The sequence below is a fragment of the Falco cherrug genome, chromosome 6, assembly GCF_023634085.1.
Source record: "Falco cherrug isolate bFalChe1 chromosome 6, bFalChe1.pri, whole genome shotgun sequence".
Lineage (NCBI taxonomy): Eukaryota > Metazoa > Chordata > Aves > Falconiformes > Falconidae > Falco > Falco cherrug.
In genome coordinates this window covers 65,659,681-65,679,866 of record NC_073702.1, presented here as the reverse complement: position 1 = coordinate 65,679,866, position 20,186 = coordinate 65,659,681, and the positions used below count along the sequence as shown (strand labels likewise).

Here is a 20,186-nt window from a genome sequence, read left to right as displayed (position 1 = left end):
GGGGCTGCCCTGCTCCTGGCTGGGGTGGTGGGACTGGCTGTGGCTGCTTGGCCCTGCCCTGATGGCCATGTTACCACACCGTGCTGCCAGCTCCTGGTTTCTTTGGGAGTAGTTGGCCTTTACAGTGTCCTGACATGCTGTCCCCCAAGATGAACTGCAAAACTTTATTTTAATTGAACCACTTTTAAACAATAGGTTAACAAATAAGCATTTTAGCAAGTGTTTTTGTGATCTTTTATAATAAAGAATACTTAATGAATTTCCTCTCTTTTTTTTACAGCTTTGACTATTAGACTGACACAGCAGTGGCTAACCTTCCTTCTATTTGGATGATTATTAGTCTAAACATAAACAAAAGTACAAAAGGGCGTATCATTGACCTGGAACACATTGCAGATTTCAGATAGTCTGATTAGAAATTAATTTTTTTTACAATGTTTCTAAACATTTGCATTTCACTAAACTACACATTCATTCTATATATATAATTACATTAGTTATCCCCTGCAATGACAAATCTGTCTCTTGCTGTGATTCTAAATAGGAACATGAAAATACCTTCCTTTTTATGTACATCAAAAGATGTTGTGTAAATGGTACAATTAATTATGTTGCATTGTGCAGTGATGTATTCTAAAAGGGACAGAGATGTATCCAGGTAAACTGCTTAAATTTGAGCAGCTTTAATGCATTATGTAATGATTATGAACAGAGATTTTAAGAAAATAAGCAAAGGATACATTAATAACTAGCTTACGCTAACTGCTTTTTGCACGTGTTATCCCTGGCACATTCACACTGTAGAAATCACATGTACTGCCTTGTGAACCACAGCCCTATTCAAAGCAATATCAGCTGGAAGATGGTAATGCATGCTGTCTGGATCCAGCCTTCAATAGATCATCGTTTCTAGGCCTGCCCTTTAAAAACCTCTCAGTTCTGAGTAGGTCATGAAACTTTTGAAATATACAGGCAGAATGTATATTTAATGGCTTTAAATGAATATTGGACATCATCTGAAACAAAATATTGAACATGGTAACAAATCCACTCAATAGAGCGCTTCCCATATGAACCTTAATCTCAGAAACACAATTCTTGCTACACCTCTCCTGATAGGCCATATTGGTGGATGTGTTCCAGCTTTGATTCTGTACTCTAGGCTCACAATTCCATCAGATTACCTCTATCTGAGAGTTTTCTTGTTTAAGGAAACTTATCCAGCAGCAATTATTGCATACTTATGGAGCTTTTAAATAGATTACACAGGCCTAAGCAAACTGGAGAAACTCTCTCCTGGAAAGAGGGGAGAAGTAACAAAAGAAAAAAGGATTACACTCCTTGGAAAAAGGGACAACCCAAAAGTTGGACAACCCAAACATTATTTGGGTTTGGTTCAGGTATTTGAACCTTATTATGACAAAATTGTTGCCTCCCTGGCATCTGGTTTGTTTCAAACTGAGTCTCAGGGACCAAAAATATTGAAAGTATTTTCAAGTAACGCAGCTGTACCTTTACCATTAGATATAAGTTATATTAATTCTGTTTGCAGAGCTGATTTATGGTGAAAAGATATTTTTTAAGAAATAGAGAACATAGTCAAGAGAAGTACTTTAAAAGACAGTAACAGTTTAAAAATAAGCGGATCTAAAAATGCAAACAAGGTTTCTTCAGAGGAGGTGGCGGTCTTTCTAACAGTGCTGTTCTTGATTTCCTTATCAGAGGTGATAGGGAACAAACCTCCCCATCCCTACATCTGGAGCTTTCACAGGGAATGCCTATATGGCAATCTCTCATATTCTTTTGCTCTGAGTCTTCTTTGCCTTAACTGAGCATAGTTACCATAGAGACAAACAATCCTCAAAGGCTTTCTGCCCCCATGTTCTCCAAGTGAGTTCCTGGGGAAAGAAAGGGTTTAATATCTTTTTTTCCAGTGTTCTGCTAGCATGAGATATGACTTGTTCTGCCCTCAGTCCATATTCAGCAACAAAAAAGATTAAAAAATCCTTTTTTCCTCCCCTCTCACATCCTGCCAAAACTAAGACAGAGACACCAGCAACCAGCATTTTTTAACTATCAAAAAGTTTAACCATCAAAATAAACAGAAAGGCAAAATGTAGCATCAGTGACACTTCAATTTCTTGGAACCAATGGGTATTTCATTATGAATATATTTTCATCTGTCTTTTTGAAACAGACGATTTAGTCTGTTTATACAGAATTGTCATTACTTACTTCTAAATATATGCTGCCAAATAATTTCCAGCATATTACAGTGAAATGTACTTAGTAGACAAACTTATATTATGTGTACTGTTTTATGGTGTTGGGGAAAAAAAAGCAGTTCGGTTTGATCAGGTTGTTTCTTTCTAATGCATATGAATGTGCATATTTAACAACTTTCTATTTACAGTAAAATATTTTACATTGGATTTATTTTTCCTTTGGACATTAACATATTCTAAGAATTCTAGTAGATAAAAGCTAAAATGTGTATTTTGAAAACTAAAGGAGACCATCTCCATTAAAGGTGAGCTGCCTTCAAAGTGTTTTTTGAGAGAAGACTGCTACAGGATTTCGTGTATCTTTTCATTAGCTTATGGCTCTATGCAGTTCCATCGGCTGCAGAATTTTACTTGCACCAAAGGGAAGAAAACATGATTCCATGTGAAACCTAGTAAGATGTTAGCAGGACAACATATGACTAGGGAAAATACAGGACATATTTTGATCATTTACATCCAAAGTTAAAATTCATCCATTCCCATTTTTCCCAAGATCCCTTGCCACAGGGAATGGACTAGTAATTTCTCAGTAATGTGGATATAATATTAATTTTAAAATGGTCTGTAGAAATGAGGCTTGTCAAAATCACATGTAGGTGTTTGTGAATACTGCAATTTTATTATTTCCCAGCGTACCCCTGACCCCTCCCCCCCCCCCCCCCCCCCCCCCCCAATATTTTCCTGGTATTTTCTCGTCTGTACCTTTTTTTTTGGGTGGGGGGGCGTGGGGGTGGGTCAAATTACATGAAAGCAACTCTCTAAAGTTCTTTCTCCTCCGATTTCCCTCACTTCACCCTGTAGAGAGTGCTCATGGATTTCTGAATACAAGAGGTTTTATTGATTACAAATAAAGTAATGCTCACTTTATTTGTTATTTCCATAGCTTTCTGTACACATTTATTAATTTGGTATTTAGGCAGTAGCGGCAATAGTGGGCTTTAGTTGTTTTTTTGAAGTACAAATACCTGGTGCATTATTTTTAACAGGAAGTATCAATGTGCCTTTAATTGCATTTATAAGTGTTTAAATAATTTGAACCTCACTATTCCATTATAAACATCTTCAAAAGGAAAAAGCTAAGGTAAAAAATTATATTTACAGCCAATTTTCAAATATAGTAAAAGCTTTCAAAAAAGGAAGCATACAATTCTTGACACTAGCAAATCAGAGAGATTATATGTGCTATAAGGCCAACCTGTAGGTTTAGATTCTTCTTTAGAAGCTGGAGAGTTACTGGACTGCTTCTGGTGCATTTGTTCAGTTTCAGGTGGAAGCTGCTCGTCACTGTCCTCAAATTCTGTTGGCACAAAGGAAATAATTTGTGACTTTTACAAACCCATTGAGGGATGATGGAGACACTATAGGAATAAAGATATGTTTTAATCACACTGAAAAACATATTTGTTCACCTGCCAAAAAGGAGTTGGTTATTCTAATGCTCAGGTATTGCACACTGACAAAAACATTTTAAGATCAGCTACGTGATCCGTGGGGAAAGGCAGACCATCTACCAGATGCCACATGACTGTGAATAAAGTACTTTATTTACCAAGACCTTGCAAAAGACTGCACTTGCTGTGCTACAGAACAGCTCCTATTGGGTGGAAGTGCTTCTGACTAGAAGAAGGGCTTCTGCACTTGAAGGCTGGTGCATTTTTCCAACTGTATCAGTTGGTCAATAAAGAATATTACTTTTCCTACAAGCCTTGTTTTGCTTATGTCCTTAGGTCACTGTTAGAGTAATAAAACCACTAGTACCTCTCAAGTTATGATTAGCCAAACCTCAAATCATATTAAATAAGAATGTATTTTAAAATCTGAAATTAAGGCATTTGTTTTCATGCCCATCTCTTTTTTGGCAAAGAAATCACAAACATCATGAAAAACAGGTTGGAAACATTGAATTTCTGATTTATGCAGAATTGGGAAATTTCGTTTCATAAACAAACATCTTCTTACATGGTTAGCAGGCAAAAAACCCATGACCTTTAGCATGTGTCAAATTGAGAAAATTCTTCACTTATTCTAGTTCCTTATTTCCTTTTGATATATACAGGAATGCAGTCAAGCAAAATGAGTTTTGATGCTCTGTAATAAATAAATCAAGACTCCATAATATATACAAAGTGGAAAAATGACATGGAAATCTGTGCAAAATGGAAGACACTTTGCTAAGGCTGTCAGCATGCAAATTCTCACATGCATACATAACTTAAGCACAGAGAGTCCTAGAGACTTCAATGGAAACAGCTGTGGCACAGAAGCTAAGCATGTCTAAATTTTCACAGGATGTCTAAACAGTTAAGGGGTTTCATTTAGAAGACTGATGCTGGATAGTGTCAAGGAAGAGAGATGGACAGCCATTAAACAAAGTAAATTAAGAAGATGGCCTTTTTCTTATAGATGTTCAGAAAGTGATGAAAGCTTTCAGAGAGGATGATAGCTTTAATCATAGGTTTTTATTCTTATTTTCTGCAAAGGAATGCATAGCTGTACTAAACCAATATCCCATAGCCTTTATTTATCTGAATGAGACACTAAAAGAAATCAAGAACTGAGGGTATTTGGGATCTAATTGAGAAAGTTATTCATAATGTTTCTGTTTCACATTTTGAAATTTCTATCCCTAAAATGCTGTGATTACATATATAGGAATGTATTTATCATATCTGGCTTATGAAGGAGGGCAGAAAATGTCTTTGAAGATCATGTAACTTTGCTCAAAGACTGAAAAAACTGTGAAGTTAATATCACTACAGCTTGTTTTGAAGTTCGTGGTACAAGTAACTTGCTGTGCCTTGTCTGCAGATTAATAAACTGTCCTTGTTCAAACTCTCTCACTGAAAAGCCTCCAGTTAGAGGTAGGAAAAAACCCCAAACCACCAGGATGCAAGCCAGCTAAGAAAAACAAAGGAAATATATTTAGAGGCTGTAGGACTGAGCACACATCAACTGTGTGGTAAACATTATAATTACAATTGATTCCTTCAAAGACTAAAGAGAAAATGTCCTCACATGTACAGGTTTAATTATTATTATTTTTTGTTGTTTGAAATAAGTTACTGAATTTTACACTATAATAAAAATAAAAAAAGCAAGAACATAAAATAAAGAGATGGGTATTGATTCAACCCCCCACCATTTGTAATATGAGAAAGGGAAGGTTGGAGTCAATATTAAGGAGTTTATAACAAATATTAACAGCTGTGAAGGACAGGCATGGGAGGTGATGGCTGGAATTATCAGCTCCAGCTATCTATTTATTTCTTGCAAGAGCTTCTGCCCAAATAGTAAGAGTATCAAAAGAGACAGTGAAGATGGGGTTGTATTAACACACCACCCTGAGCTACTGAGACGTGGGCGTATGTGTGCTTGCTAAGTTTGCCATAGGAAGGGGGTAATCTCTGGCAGAAAAGCAGGGCTGACAACTAAGGTACAGAAAATAAAGTCTTAAACCATGACAACTGTTTGCTTCAGTAGATAAAATCAGTTGTATGGGATATTTTATTGCTGAAACATGGCAGGAAAGAAATATGCCATTTTACTTCAGGAAGATTGGAATGAACCCACAGACCTACCTGAAGCTGTATAACTCTTCTACAATGCTTGAAATATATTCTCATGAAGTCATATAGCTGTCACCTAGTATAAATAAATCCATACTCATGCAAAGCTGTTGCAAAAATGCTTAAATACTGTAAGAAATCCCTGAAAATAATTTAAGCTCAGATTAATTGTGTCAAGGGACATGAAAAAAGATGTAGGGCTAAAATTTTCAGCTAGACACACCAAGCAGGAGTTAGCACATGCATTTTTTTGTGTGCCTTCAAGAGAATTTTCAGCATTGAGCTTAGCTTCTTACCTCAAATTCATTTGTGAAACTTACACAAGGTTTCCTTCTCCACTTATTTTCACTTTCATTAAGACACATATAAGTACCTTGCTCATTACTGGATACATTTTTTCCCTTTTAAACACAAATAATACTATAAATTTGAATATGTTCAGTCCTGAAGCAATCCCACTTACTTCAGTGTCCCACTGAGGTTACAAAAAATGCTATTATTGAAATGCACATTCATTTACATAGGCTAAACTAGACTATTTCAGTTGTAAGGGACCTACAATGATCATCCAGTCCAACTACCTGACCACTTTAGGGCCGACCAAGTTAAAGCATGTTATTAAGGGCATTGCCCAAATGCCGCTTAAACAGTGACAGGGTTGGGGCATCAACCACCCCTCTAAGAAGCCTTTGCAGTATCTGACCACCCTCTTGGTAAAGAAATGCTTCCTAATGTCCAGTCTAAACCTCCCCTGGTGCAGCTGTGAACCATTCCCATATGATATGATATCTGAGACATCAGAAGAGCATGACTGGGACTCTGGAGTGTTTCTCTGAGTTTTCATTTTTATACCATATACTGCTATATAAAAACAACCAAAACTGCAAACATATCATCCATTTATCTATTTGTAAAAACATGTCACATGGGAGAAAAGCTGCAGTCAATGTGCTGATGGCAGTACATGTGAAAAAACAGATGTCAGGCTAAAAGCAGCATGACTGAAGTGTTTTGGTGAGTCAGTATTTGATTACTGAAATCAATAGGATTTCAATGTGTAGGAAAACATGATTTTCTCTGAACAAGGACTTGTCACGTGTTAAGAGGACAAGTGTGTATATGACATTGTTACTTCTACCATTAATAATTGTTGTTTTGATGTACTCAGATCAAAATTAGTTAGATATTCAAAACTAAGATGAGCTTTGTGGTTTGAGACAGAGATGATAAAGTATCTGTGTAGAACCCTGTATATTTAATACTTTAGAACTCATTCACTTTGAAGAAGAGCTATGTGTTTTGTTAGAAACTATAAAAAGCTATAATGTAGAAATTTTTTTAAGTTTATATGTAAATGAAAGAACCCTACAAAGCTAGCATTTTTTCCAGCGAGTAGGTGAAATGCTACCTAATCAAAAAATTAAAAGCAGGTTATCATATTCAGTCTATCTCATACTATCTTTAAAACTTAGGCCTTGTTATATATAGGTAAGTTAAATGCCAGACTGAATAACAGAAGAAAATGTATATGAGACATAGTGACAATACAGAACTTAAGCTTGGCCATGATATTTTTCTACAGAAACCAGTATGTTATGTCTGAATGTAATGGCAGTCTAGGCGTCCACTTCCGAGAGAAAAAAAAGAAAGTGGGAATTCATGTGCTTCAGTTTTTAATTTCATCCCCAGGCCTTAGGTGATAATTTAGGCTATGACGGAGAAACCTTGAGTTCCCTTAGCAGAGGAAGAGAATACTCTTAAGTCCCCAACCTAGTTCTTAATGTAGAGGCAAATACTCTCACGTGTGTACTTCATCTTGACAGCAGATCCAAATCAGACAACATTCTTCTAAGAAAGTAGGTTGCTATTAAACAAGACAAAAAGGAAAGTACAACCCTGCAACTTTTTTGACTTTTGAGGTTCAAAAATGTTGAAACTAACTTGAATTAATTCTAAACCTTGACCCAACTGACAGAATTGTCTGAGGTGTAAAAATTCAGCCGATTTGTGACAGTTGGCCTGCCTCCAAAATCTCACTTCTCACAGATTATTCACTCCTGCCCAGGACAACTGTATTTTCATTGCTGGAAACAAAGTATAGCATAGTTCTGACAGGAAAGTAGGATCTTTACAGGAAATAAAAGAGTGGGTAAACAAAAATAATATGCAGTTCTTCAATACAGGAAGAAGCAAAGTAAGAAAGTCTTTATCCAAAATGTTTCATTAATATTGTTATTAGAGGAGAAACCTTATGTAATACACACAATTCCATTACTTTTTATGTTGTTATGTTATTAAAGGCTAATCTCAGTAAGTACAAAGGAGAGGAGGAATGATGACAGGTGGGAGAACCCCAGTAGCTTAATCAGAACAAACATAACCTTGACTTGGCTCCCCTCAGGGTCATTAAAAAAGGATGATGAAGGCATTGTCTGGGTGTGAGATCTATTGAGATGAGTCAACCAGAGACACTGTCCTCATCTGAGGGTGATTACTGCCTACAGGGTATGACACTCATTAGGGGGTACCAGGAAAAGCAGTTTAGGATTGTGAGAGACTTAGAATATTATGAGGCATTTCTGAGAAGGACCAAAGGCAAGGAGAAGAATGGATCAAAGTGGATTGGAGAGGAACAAGCATGGATAATAGAGTAGGAAGAGGATGAAAGGGGAAATGGGAGTGGATGCTCATTACGACATGGTCCTGGGGACATGAAGCTGCAGCAGCCTCACCTTTACTGGGCTACTGGATTCAGCAATTCTAATGCATGTTAAGGGAGCTGCTCCTGAAATTATTTCTGTTCCTCTTTAATTGCTTCAGGCTGAGCTTCTTGGAGGAAGAACAGAAAATCAGACAGTTTTGCAATTTTCTTACTAGCTATTGGCCAAGTTCTAACAGTTTTCTAACTTGTGAGGGGATACAGATTTTCTGATGAGTAGGAAGTTTCAATACAGTTAATAACCTACTTAGAAAAATTACTAGAGGAGATAGAGAGTCCTGTCCTTCAGATTTATTGAAAACCGTAACCGTGTTGGCTGATTTAATATACGTCTTTATTCTGTAACATCCATTAAGAATGGCACATAGAAATGTGTGCCTGAATCAGTGAAGGAAGCGAAGATAGTAATATAAACGAATTTTTCTAGATGCTGAGTGTAAAAAGGAAATAAAAACTGTAAAATCTGCATAAAACCTAAATTGCTAAATTATTTGAAACACAAAATGAGATAAAATAAAAGTCAAATGATACACACTTTCACCTTTCTCCTCAGCAGCCTCTAGATATCGGTCTTCCTCTGATGTCAGTATTTCTTGCATTTCTCTTATAGAATCATATCTTCTGTAAGTAAAAGATTATTTATCTTAAGACACGTATTAGTGAAGCAAGTTGCAGATATATTAATTTAAAGTAAAGATTTGGAAATATACTGTTGGGATTTTAAATATAAGTTGGGTTGTACAAAATAGAAGTCAAATACATTTCATCATCTAAACTGTTACTGTTTCATTGCATCAAAAGGCTGGACTAATGAAAGGCTAATGAAAATGCATTTAGCAAGAGAATATTCTGACACCATATTTACTGATCTAAATGAGATATTCCTCATATTTAACACATTGGATTATTTTTTATACATCACAACTAGTCTTAGTGTACTGTCTTAGTACATTTGTGTTGATAAATGCACTGATACCTTTAACACATAATAAAACTAGAATTTTTTTGTGCTCATTTGATACGTTCAGATATTTGGAATATTTTACCTTACTTCTTTCTTTTCTAATGCTTCATCTGTTAGCCTTTTCAAAATCTTAGACTTAATTTCATCCCTCTTTGCTAAGTACATTCTGCGTAGTATACAGACTCCTGCAGTACAATTACAAACAGTAATGACTTTTATGCATTCGTATAAAGCTGAAGTTATTTGAGTTAGCAAAATTATTTGATAAATGATAGACAACTTTCCTGCTTCTTTTTAAAGTCAAGAAAAGGCATATATACCACAGAAATATTATTATACTGCTGCTTTCTAAGGTTTTAGAGCTTTGTTTTCTATTTCAAACACCTCATAAACTGAGTCTGGGATACAGGAAGGTTATGATGAAGGCTATAAGGGAAGACAGCACTGAAAAGATTTCTCTTATATTTCTGTATAGCATGCATTACTCTGGCAAACAAGCATTTTGTTTGTATGTGTACAAAGAGAACTATGGAGAAACAAATGAAAAACATTCAAATAAAAATTTAAAGAATGTAAATACCTATACCACTACACCTGGTTGACAGAAATTAATAATATGCTGTCCCTACTAAGAACTCTACTGACTGACTTACTTTGGCAAATAGATTTATGACACACGGCTGTGTGGCTCAAATCCATTTCCATCAGTGGAGTTATGCCAGTTTAGACTAGTTCAGGGAATAGCTTACAAAGTAATGACTCAAAATGCTGTGAAAATGTAAACTCCACAACTACTTTATTAAGTGACAGAAATTAGTGGGAAACAAATAATAATAAAAAAAGAACAAAATGAAACAAAATATCTAAATTCAAGGAAACATATCCATAGGCAAAAAGCTACACTTTTAGCCAAATCATACAGCGGACATTGTGATCTTGTCTCTTTCACCTCACTCTGCTCGTACTCCCGTATCTCACAGGATCACTATCATCAATTAACATAAAATATATTTTTATTTAAATTTGAACTGTGAGAAACATGTTACTTAATTTTTAGGAACATTGGTGTTGATTTGAAGCAGATGATAATTCTGTGCAAATGGTTTATATTTTAAACCAATACTTTCAATTAAATGTATTTTTTAAAAAGGGAGGATGAGTGAAGGGAATTTTTTTGAAAATGTAGTTTGTAAACTAACTCATCTTTAGATAATAATCTGTCTCGGTATTCTTCAGCACAAAAGTTGTGAGAGTTTTCAGTCACTTTGCCTGGTGGCCCAGGCATGCACGTTTCCATCTTTGTGTTTTCTCACAGTATTATGAAAAGCAGCAATGACAAAGAGCATTAATTTACTTCATTATTCGGAGTCAAAATTACAGAATTATAATATGCAGAACATCTAGAAGAATCACAGTTACTATACTACAACTAACCATTCTTTTTCCCTTGGGTACCAGCACATGTGTTTCTCACTTAAAGAGTTCAATATTGTTTCATCTGATGAAGGATTTCAATATTCCTTGATCAAATTGAGCAAGTGACCTATAAGCCTTTAGAATAATGGATAATAAATTAGCAAATCCTAAGTGGCTGACCTGAAAATATCTGCTACTGGTATTAACCAGAAATAAGCTAGCTCGCTAATGGAGTGGGTTTGTAGGTAGCTCAGCTGATTCTGGTTGAAAGAACAATGTTCTTGCAATGTCCTGTTTTTATGCAACTGGAAATCTGAAATCTCTATGTATTTCACTTTGGTTTGTTATGATAGGCTACAAATAGTATGACTTGTATTCAATCTGTGCATGATTGTTTCAAGCTGAGACTGTAAAAATATATGCTTTATCATCTAAAGTATGTTAATTCATTTCCTCCCACCAGTGAATGAAACTTTGAAGAAAAATAAATTGTCATTGATTTATATGAAAGCCTGACACAGCTCCAGGGATAAAATTAGAGTATAGACTCATTATCATCTCAAAAACATTAAAAATGGGAATGGCGGATTTCCTTCCAAGCCTGGAATCTACTTACACATAAGGCCAAATGGGTTGTAATTAAGAAAGCAGTCTTTTTTTGCCATGTGATACAAAGACTGTAACAGTGTTAGTTCAAACAGAGTTCAATCATGATTGTGAGCACACAATTTAAGTTTCATGAAGGACCTCTCTAACTTCTAGGAAAGGCTTACACTTATGCTTTAAAGAATCTCCCACCTGTCAGGCTAGTGAAACAGAAGGTATGGGAGACATGGCTACCAAGACCATAAAATAGATTGTTCAGATTAGAACAAGTAATTGAGAGCTAGGTTTTGAGAACTAGTGGGAATGGCAGAAAGGTGTACATTGCAGCAAGTAAGCACATAATTTGAATGTCCTAGAGAGGCCTTAATTTAAAAGCCTCTGCTATAGACTCCCAAGTTCTTCCCTTCCCAAAAGAAAAGATGGGGCTGTTACTATTAACCAGTGTTCGACATGAAGAATTATCTATTCCCAAAGACTTTCAGGGACAGAGCCAACCTTTTCTTTTACCCAATTAATTCACTTATTTGTTAAATTCTAAGAAGTGAGGAGAAAGTTAACATAACTCTGAAAGCACCTCTCCCACCTCAGTCCTCTCCCTGCAGAAAACGTTAGAGCATGACTCCTGCTGTGTTATTTAGTACCCTGTATGAACATTACATACTGCACGCCAACTACATGAATAAGGTGCTTTTTGTGGTTGTAAGAAAGGCCAATGCACTGTGTCCCAGAAACCAGGTTCACGAACATTTCGGTATGCTTGCAATGTTTGGGAAGCAATGATGAGGCATGGAAATGCAATTTATCCTTAAGTTTCTTCTGAAAGTATCTGAGATGAGGTCTTCTTGAATGATAGGAACAGAAATTCCAAACAAACCAGTACGATTATCCGAAGAACACTAGATCTAGAATTTTCTTATAGAAATGTTTAGTCTGTATATGAGCTCCAATCACACTGGAACACATAGTTAGGAAGTTTAAGATGTTGCAAAATTTCACAAAGCTATGTGACATAAGTAGTTAAGGTACTGTAGCTGAGTTGTGAGGATGATTATCTGACCAGATGACATGCTTCTGAAAACTTTTTTTTTTTTTTTTTAAAGTAAGAAACCTGTTCTGATTAAACTGTGTGACCTTGATTTGCTCAAGTTGATTTTTATATTCAGGGACAAGAGTTTGAAAAGCTCTTTAGGCTGATTCTAATATTGGGGAGTTACTGAGTTTTCTTGAACTAAGTATGAATAAACCTATCATTCCTTTCTTGAAGGGAAGTTTCTACTACTGAAAGACCTTTTGATAATGGGCTGAATAGGTAATGATCAAACATTGCTGACAGGCAATGAAACTTGTGGTGTGGCATGAATTAAGTAGGCATAATTCATTAAGACACTATTTGGCAGACAAGACTTTTACCAGTGTATGAATCTTTCAGTTTATTATGCTTGGTACCACACTTCCTTTCTGCTTGAAACAATAAAGTAAAAATCCCTTCCCCTGAATTTATGGGTACTAAGCTATTGTATCCATCTGGATAAGAAGTTGCTTACATTTTGTGACCCCAGGAGGGGAACAGAATACACCTGCACGGAGGTATTTCTGTCTCCTTTTTTTCTCTCAAGCAGAGGAAGTTCATATTTGTAACCTGATTTTGCGAGTGAGGAAAGCAATGTGCAGGGAGGGAAATTTGACTGACAGACACATCACAAGTTGGTGTCCAGAAAGACACAGAATACAGAAAGTCTGAAACTGCAAGAGTCCAGTGGTATTTACTGCTGATTGTAAATAGGAAGAAACTGTAAACAGGAGGAATTTTCTTTACTGCTTTTGTAAATCATTCCTGTTTTCAATTCTGTGCAATTCCCTTAATCCAAATTGTAAAAAAAAAATGGTGTACCCTTGTTGATTCACTGGATTCTTCCCTCCCTAGACCCCTGAAGCTTTATAAATGGAACATAACTACTAGGTTTTTTTATAAGTGTGTTTTATATACAGATAGCAACACAGAGAAAAGAAAATAGAAAGTTTCATTAGTGTGCATTTACTAACCATCTTTTTCTGTATCCTTCAGACAGACAACAGTGTCAGGTAAAAGTCCTTTTTCTGATAAAGCTGACCAGTGATCTACTGACAGAGGGTAGTTATCCACCACCCATCCTCCTTTTGCTGGTGCACCAGGAAACCTGTTTTTGTTCTTCTTCATAAGCTGTCAAAAAATGTCAGATTCAGTAACACAAACAGACTAAAATATTCTGTGAGCTGTTTAAAAAGACTGCACAATACAAAATGATTTTCTAAATGTTATGATTTTCCCCTATTGTAATTTCAATAAAAAGTAAGACTTTTATAACTTCATCTATCTGAAAGAAATAAAAACATTTTAAACAAAAAGAGATTAATGTGCCAGTGATTTTTTAAGGTTGTCTATAAAGAATGTAGCTTCCAGTTACAATAGTTATAAACCAGTGAACAAATTTTAAATAATTCAAGATGCTTGGATAAACCTTCACATACAATTCTTTTCAAACACTTGTATCTGGTGCTGAGCTTTTTAATAGTGACTATGAGTATAAAAATAGGGCAAGCTTACAGTGATACTTCACTCAGATAATTCTCCCAGCCTCTAACGATTTGTAGCCCAGGCACTTTGCAAGACAGAAATAACTTGTATATATAGTAGTCCTCAAGAGATTTGTCTTTCATGATCTTGCTCAGTCTCTCCTCAATCCTGTGTAAGCTTTCAGACTATGTGATTGAAACTAAACTGATCTTTCAAATGGAGAAATTAAGAATGTATATCAATAATGTATAAACTGTTACAGGTTCCTCTTAGAAAAAAAGTGCTTTGCTATATAGTATTTCTAGTTTTACCTCTGCAATAGCTCTCTCCAGTACTTCAGCATATATTTCAGGTGACAGTGTAACTTCGGAGACTGCTGCACTCTTTATGGCTTCTTCTACCATTGCTTGAACTTCTGGGTGGTCAGCAGTTATCTCTGACATTCCTAACAATACAGATTTTTTTAAAGTGCTTTACAAAATTCTGAAATACTTTTTTTTTTTGTCTGCTCCGGAATAACTGCTAGGCGATTAAATCCAACCATTTCATAATTGCAGTCATTTTAAACAATATTATATGATCATGCTGAGAAAGAATCAAATACCAGTTCTTTTGAATGCAGTTCTAGACAGTATTTCATAAAGATAAGTTTTAAGATCTTTAAGATCTTAAGGTTTGCTCTCTTATTACAAAAAAATCCATTTTAAACTGTACAGTATGTTCTACCACTAAGTGAAATTTTGTTTCATTATGAATAGAATGACATTTGCATACTAGAATGATCAGGCACCTGCAGCACCTGAGAATTTCCTTTGATTTGATTTCTCTTTGATTCCTAAATCAAAAGATTGACCAGAGTGATTTAAAAATCAATACAAATCATAGATGAAGACAGTATATTGTCAGCATTCAAGCAGCCTAAGCATTCCCTAAGATGCACAAACTGTTCATATTGGATCCATATTTTGTTATTAATTGATGACACAACAGACTGTAATTGTTTAAACACTTTTTAAGGAACACTCAGAGTTAGTTCACAGTTTTCATATTAATTTGATAAAATTATTTAATTTCCATTTTTTTCTTCCATGTTTGCAGCACCAGAGGAATATATGGACTTCTTGTTAGGTATGTATCTATACATAAGTCAAATATGGTGATTCCTTGCTTAGTTGAACAAGGCAAAATGGCCTGATTGTCCATTTGAACCATAACTAGAGCTAACTGGAAAAGGCAATTCCAGTTCAATGGAAAATTTTGCAATTCAAAAGAAATAATTTTGAAAAACCCCCACTAAATTTCTTGCAAATAGAAAACACAAATTTTGATTAAGTGTTATTAAAAGCACATGTTCACCTTTTCAAAATATTTTCCGAATTCATCAAGTTGCAAAAACCTGGGCAGCTTAAGAAGTCCAAATGTGATCAGAGCAAGAGAGTCTTGTGAACATGCCATCTGAGGCAGCATACTTGGAAAGCTGCTCCAAAGTGGAAAATCTATAATTGTGGGTTCACATCACCCTAGCTGACAAGCTGCTTTCTTGAAGAAAATTTCAATTTTGCAGAGATTTAACTTGTCTGAAAGTCATTCAAATGGAAAGTTTCCAACCAGTATCTGTCAGAACCGATTTCTTCTTTCAAAAAGAGCTCAGAAAACTCTCTCTTACATACTCATGGCCCTTAACTTCAGAGGATTTGTACATAATATCAAAAATACTGAATTCTACTCAGCTATTCCCTATCTGCATGTTCTTTTAGTTCATATTTAATGCACAACAACTGTAACAACTTCTGTGATATTTTATAAGTCAAAGTAACAGCCATTGCTTCAGTTTAATAACCTAAAGCAAATAAGATAGCTTTAAAGACCATGGAACACCTTATTCACCTGATTCTCTTGACTGTTTTTCTAATCCCAACCTATTTTTCACTGCTGTTACAGCCTTTTCTACTCTATCGCTTCGCACTTGCTCAGCTTTTTCTTCTCTTGATTCTTCCACGTAGGGTTGAATGAGTTTGGCCATATCAAGAACCTAGTGAAATGATTTGAAAAAAAAAAATATCACAAAAGAAACATAAAGCATCTGATCCGGACTCTATACAATTAAAGTAATTTGGAGAAGCTCTGCAAATTTCAGAAAAAATTTACACATAATTCAAGTCTAGGGGGTTTTTTTTTAGAAAAATATTTTTAAATTTGCATTTACATTTAATTGTCTTAGACACAAAAGTTATTCTATTCTTATGCTAAGAAAAATAACTGACACATAAATATTTGTCTTTTAAATAATATTTTTGAAATTTAGCTACTTTTATATAAATGAATTTCACTAAATTAATATTTCTCTGTAATCCATATGCTTGCAATGTGTATGTTAATAACACAACAGGAATAAGAATGTGTTTAACTGACTCCCAAGCCTCAGCTGATACACTAGTTACAGAAGACATTTATAAACTTACCTTTCCATTATATTTGTGTGCAATTAGGTTACAAATAGTTGTTCTTCCAGAGAATGGAGGACCAAATACTAGTACTTTACAAGGAGGGAGTGGCATTGGTGGTGACAGGTAAGGCCGTGGATTCAACATAAATCTTTTCAGCGCCTCTGGGGATGACAGTATGTACATTTTACCTAGAAAACTTAAAACAGAAAAGAAGCTAACATATATAAACAGTTATCTTCTAAAATAGAAATAAAAATTAAAAGTGTCAAATTCTGCTAACCTGACAGCCAAGTCTGGGTTCCCCCTTCGAATATCACCTTCCTTTAGAGCCACAGGACATACTTGCCCCCACCTGCTTCTACGCCATCGATATCTGTGTGCTAGTAGTTTATAAGACGACAGAGCCCGGAAAAGTTCATCCTGTTTATTAAAATAGCAATAACAGTATATGCAATTGTTGTCTGAAGCTATATATGCTTTGTTCTTAGCTTTGTTTTGAAATATTTTGTTGGAAAATAAGCAAACCTAAAAAGAAAACCACATCATGCTTTTTCGAATATTTATAAAACACACACTGCAGAATTGTAGGACACTTCTAAGGAGAAACTACTTGGTTTTTCGAGTTTATTTAACAAAATCAGCACTTAACATAGTTCCTGGAGGCTTTGTTTGGTATTTTCAGAATGTTAAAATGATGAAGAAGTACAAATCAGCTATTTTTTGAAGATAACAGAAAATAGCCAAGATGTCTTCTAAAGGGGATGAAGAAAGGACCATTGTTCTCTGGGGAGGAATAGCAAAGCCAAAATATCTCTTTTAGGCATGCAGAAATATCATGTGATAGGAGTGAGTTTAATAAAACTTTTGCAGCAGGTGAACAGTGAGTGAATCCTAAAGTTTATGTTGACTAATTTATCCAGAATAGTACAGACAAGTACTGCCTGTGAAGAACTGCAGAAGAACCTTTGGAGTCTAGGAAGCCAGGCATTAAAATAGCAGTTTTACACAGCAGATGATGAGTAGTCATTGACTGTCACTACTCAGGAACAGATCTTGAAATTATAATACATACTTCCATGAAAACATTTGGTCAATGCTCTTGCAGTTAGAAAACCGAGGGGAGGGGAGGGGAGGGGAGGGGAGGGGAGGGTATTTTTGTTGCATAAATCCTGCCATCATCTTTACTTCTATGTGCATTCTGCTACCCTGCTATCAAAAAGTATGCAGTAGAATAGGAAAAGTTTCAGAAAAAGGTAATATGACTGATCAATCACACAAAAAGATTTTAATGTAAGAAGAAGTAAGATTAAGTAGACTGGAACTCTTCAGTCCAGGAACAAGACAGCTATATAAGAACAGGACAGAAGTCTGAGATCATGAGTTACTAGAGGGCAGATAGAGAGAACAAAACTATTTACTGACTTTTGCATATCAACAACCAGAGGATGCTGAACTAAAAACGGGCAGGTTCAACACAAAGGGAAGCAATTCTGTATGTAATGTCCAGTTAAGCTGAAGAACTCCTTGTCCCAAATACTATGAATGCTAAAAGCTTACACACAGACTAACATAAACACACAGGCTAACTAAATGATAAATAAAGATGACCTCTGACACAGAAAGTCTTTCACCTGTGAATTTGTCAGAGACTAAGAAAACAGAAAAGTGAAGGGAGAGGTGTTTCTCTGAAAATGTAGTGGAGTCTTTCAGTTATAGCATAATTCATATATTCAGAGTTTTGTTTAAGAAATAAGAAAGATGACTGCAAATGAATATAGGTGAAGACACTTGCAGAGACTTGGTTTTTCAGTTTTATATGGAAGAGACATGAATTATAATTCTCATGATTCAGCAAATTTCAGCACTAACTTGTCATGTTTCTAATTAATTAAAGGAAATACAACATACATGATTTTAGCTATGCAGGATGTTGCTAAATTTATATGAGCATGCTGTTTCTCAATCAGAAAAAGAGTAAAGACTGAGCTAAGAGTCAGCTGCTGAGATTGCTATCCTTTGGCTAAAGTTTCTTTATTTTCTTAGAAGGAATTAGTTCTTCTTCTATTGCTAAAACAAATACTTTGTTCAAAATTTTGTTATATTCATCCATCTTTTTTTTTAATTACAAACCTTTTTCTTTTCATACTCTTTTAAGTGGATTTAAGTCCCAGAATTATACTAAATTCACATTTCTGGAAAATCAAGGGTCAAAAAATGCCCTTATTGCATGGTAAAACAAACCGATTGCTGTGAAACAATGTTGTTATATTATAAGCTTAGAGCAGAAAAAAAAAAATCATTACAGTTAGTCACGTTTTAGAAAAGCACACTTACATCTTCCAGCCCCTCCAGCATTTCTTCTTGCTGACTTTGAAGTCTAGTTATAGGAGCTCCCTTTCGAACACCCAGAGACTGAAGTCGAGCTTCCACTGACTGAAGAGGAAATAACACTTGACTTAGTACCACTCAAAATTGCTTTTGTGATCTGAAAGGACCCACAAAGTATTTTTAAAATTGCATTACTATTTATATAATGGTTACATATACACTAAGGCCCAGTTTCTAGCTTGAAGTCATGCTAGTTATTGAGCTGAGTTTTAACAAGCTATTTGGTAGATACAGGCAGTGCAAAATGCTGAATCATAGGCTTTATATCTCCTCATTATGCTGTGAATCCCAAGCCTTCTAAAGGAACAGGCTGTAAAGGATTCTTTCCCACAAAGCAGTGGAAGTATTCAGATGAGCTACAATCTGAAAAGGAGGAAAGTCTCTTGAGGAGATTCAATTATGCACACTCAGAAGTAATACAACTTTAGGTAATTTATTTAAAGAGATGCTTAAAACAGATGTCTGCCAATGAGAATCAGATGATATTAAATTTAATTGAAGTATCCTGAATGTAATCTTGCTTGAATGCAAGTGTTCTTGAAACAAAAAAGCAAATTTTGTCATGTTTCGACTAGTTTCATAAGTCTTTGCCTTACTTACAGGTAAATTGGTTGGAAACATTACACAACTTGACTGCTTTTACTATAAATTTTCTGTTGCAATGTTCACAAACAGATCATAAATGAGGAAATTTTATGTTCCAATTCTGCAAAATTAGTGGTTTTTTTTCCCATAGGACCATTCTTGGTAGTAAAGTTAAGCATAAATTGAAATAATACTTACAGAGTTGTAATTGAATAAATTTGTTTCAAAGAACAGAGGGGAAACTGTAGGAGCAGCACACTTCCTATGTTGTCAAAGACAATCTCTCACTTCATTTTTAACCCCATATTTTCAGTTCTGATTTGAAGCAACTCTTATTTTTGAGGCAGAGGGTAAGATTATTTCTCTCCAAATTTTACCATTGTAGCTTTTTTAACAGGGAGAATGAGTTCCTATGTCGTGAGCTAAAAATCTAGATACAAGCACTCAGCAGAATTGTTAAAAGTATGAAGTGTTTTCTATTTCAATGTAAAACAATATCAAAGATCACAGAAAATCTATCATTATTTTAGACACCACCACAAAGTATGAAAATTGTGTAAATGTATCATACTGGAAGTGTTTTAATTTCTCATGTTAATAACGCTATTTTACACTAATAAACAAAATAAAGTGCTAAAAACAGATGGATGTGATAT

At 35.1% G+C, this 20,186-nt stretch overlaps 1 protein-coding gene across 1 annotated transcript in view; it reads right to left on the bottom strand.

Moving 5' to 3' along the window:
- The window catches only part of AK9 (adenylate kinase 9), a 76,623-nt gene that overhangs the window by 36,646 nt on the left and 19,791 nt on the right, over nt 1-20,186 (bottom strand). The window contains exons 9-16 of the mRNA XM_055714868.1: nt 18,892-18,990; nt 16,838-16,977; nt 16,573-16,753; nt 15,998-16,142; nt 14,422-14,555; nt 13,600-13,756; nt 9,617-9,719; nt 9,112-9,188 (exon numbers count right to left, since the gene is read on the bottom strand). Of these exons, the coding sequence (XP_055570843.1) occupies nt 9,112-9,188; nt 9,617-9,719; nt 13,600-13,756; nt 14,422-14,555; nt 15,998-16,142; nt 16,573-16,753; nt 16,838-16,977; nt 18,892-18,990 (1,036 nt within the window). The remainder of the gene's footprint in view (nt 1-9,111; nt 9,189-9,616; nt 9,720-13,599; nt 13,757-14,421; nt 14,556-15,997; nt 16,143-16,572; nt 16,754-16,837; nt 16,978-18,891; nt 18,991-20,186) is intronic.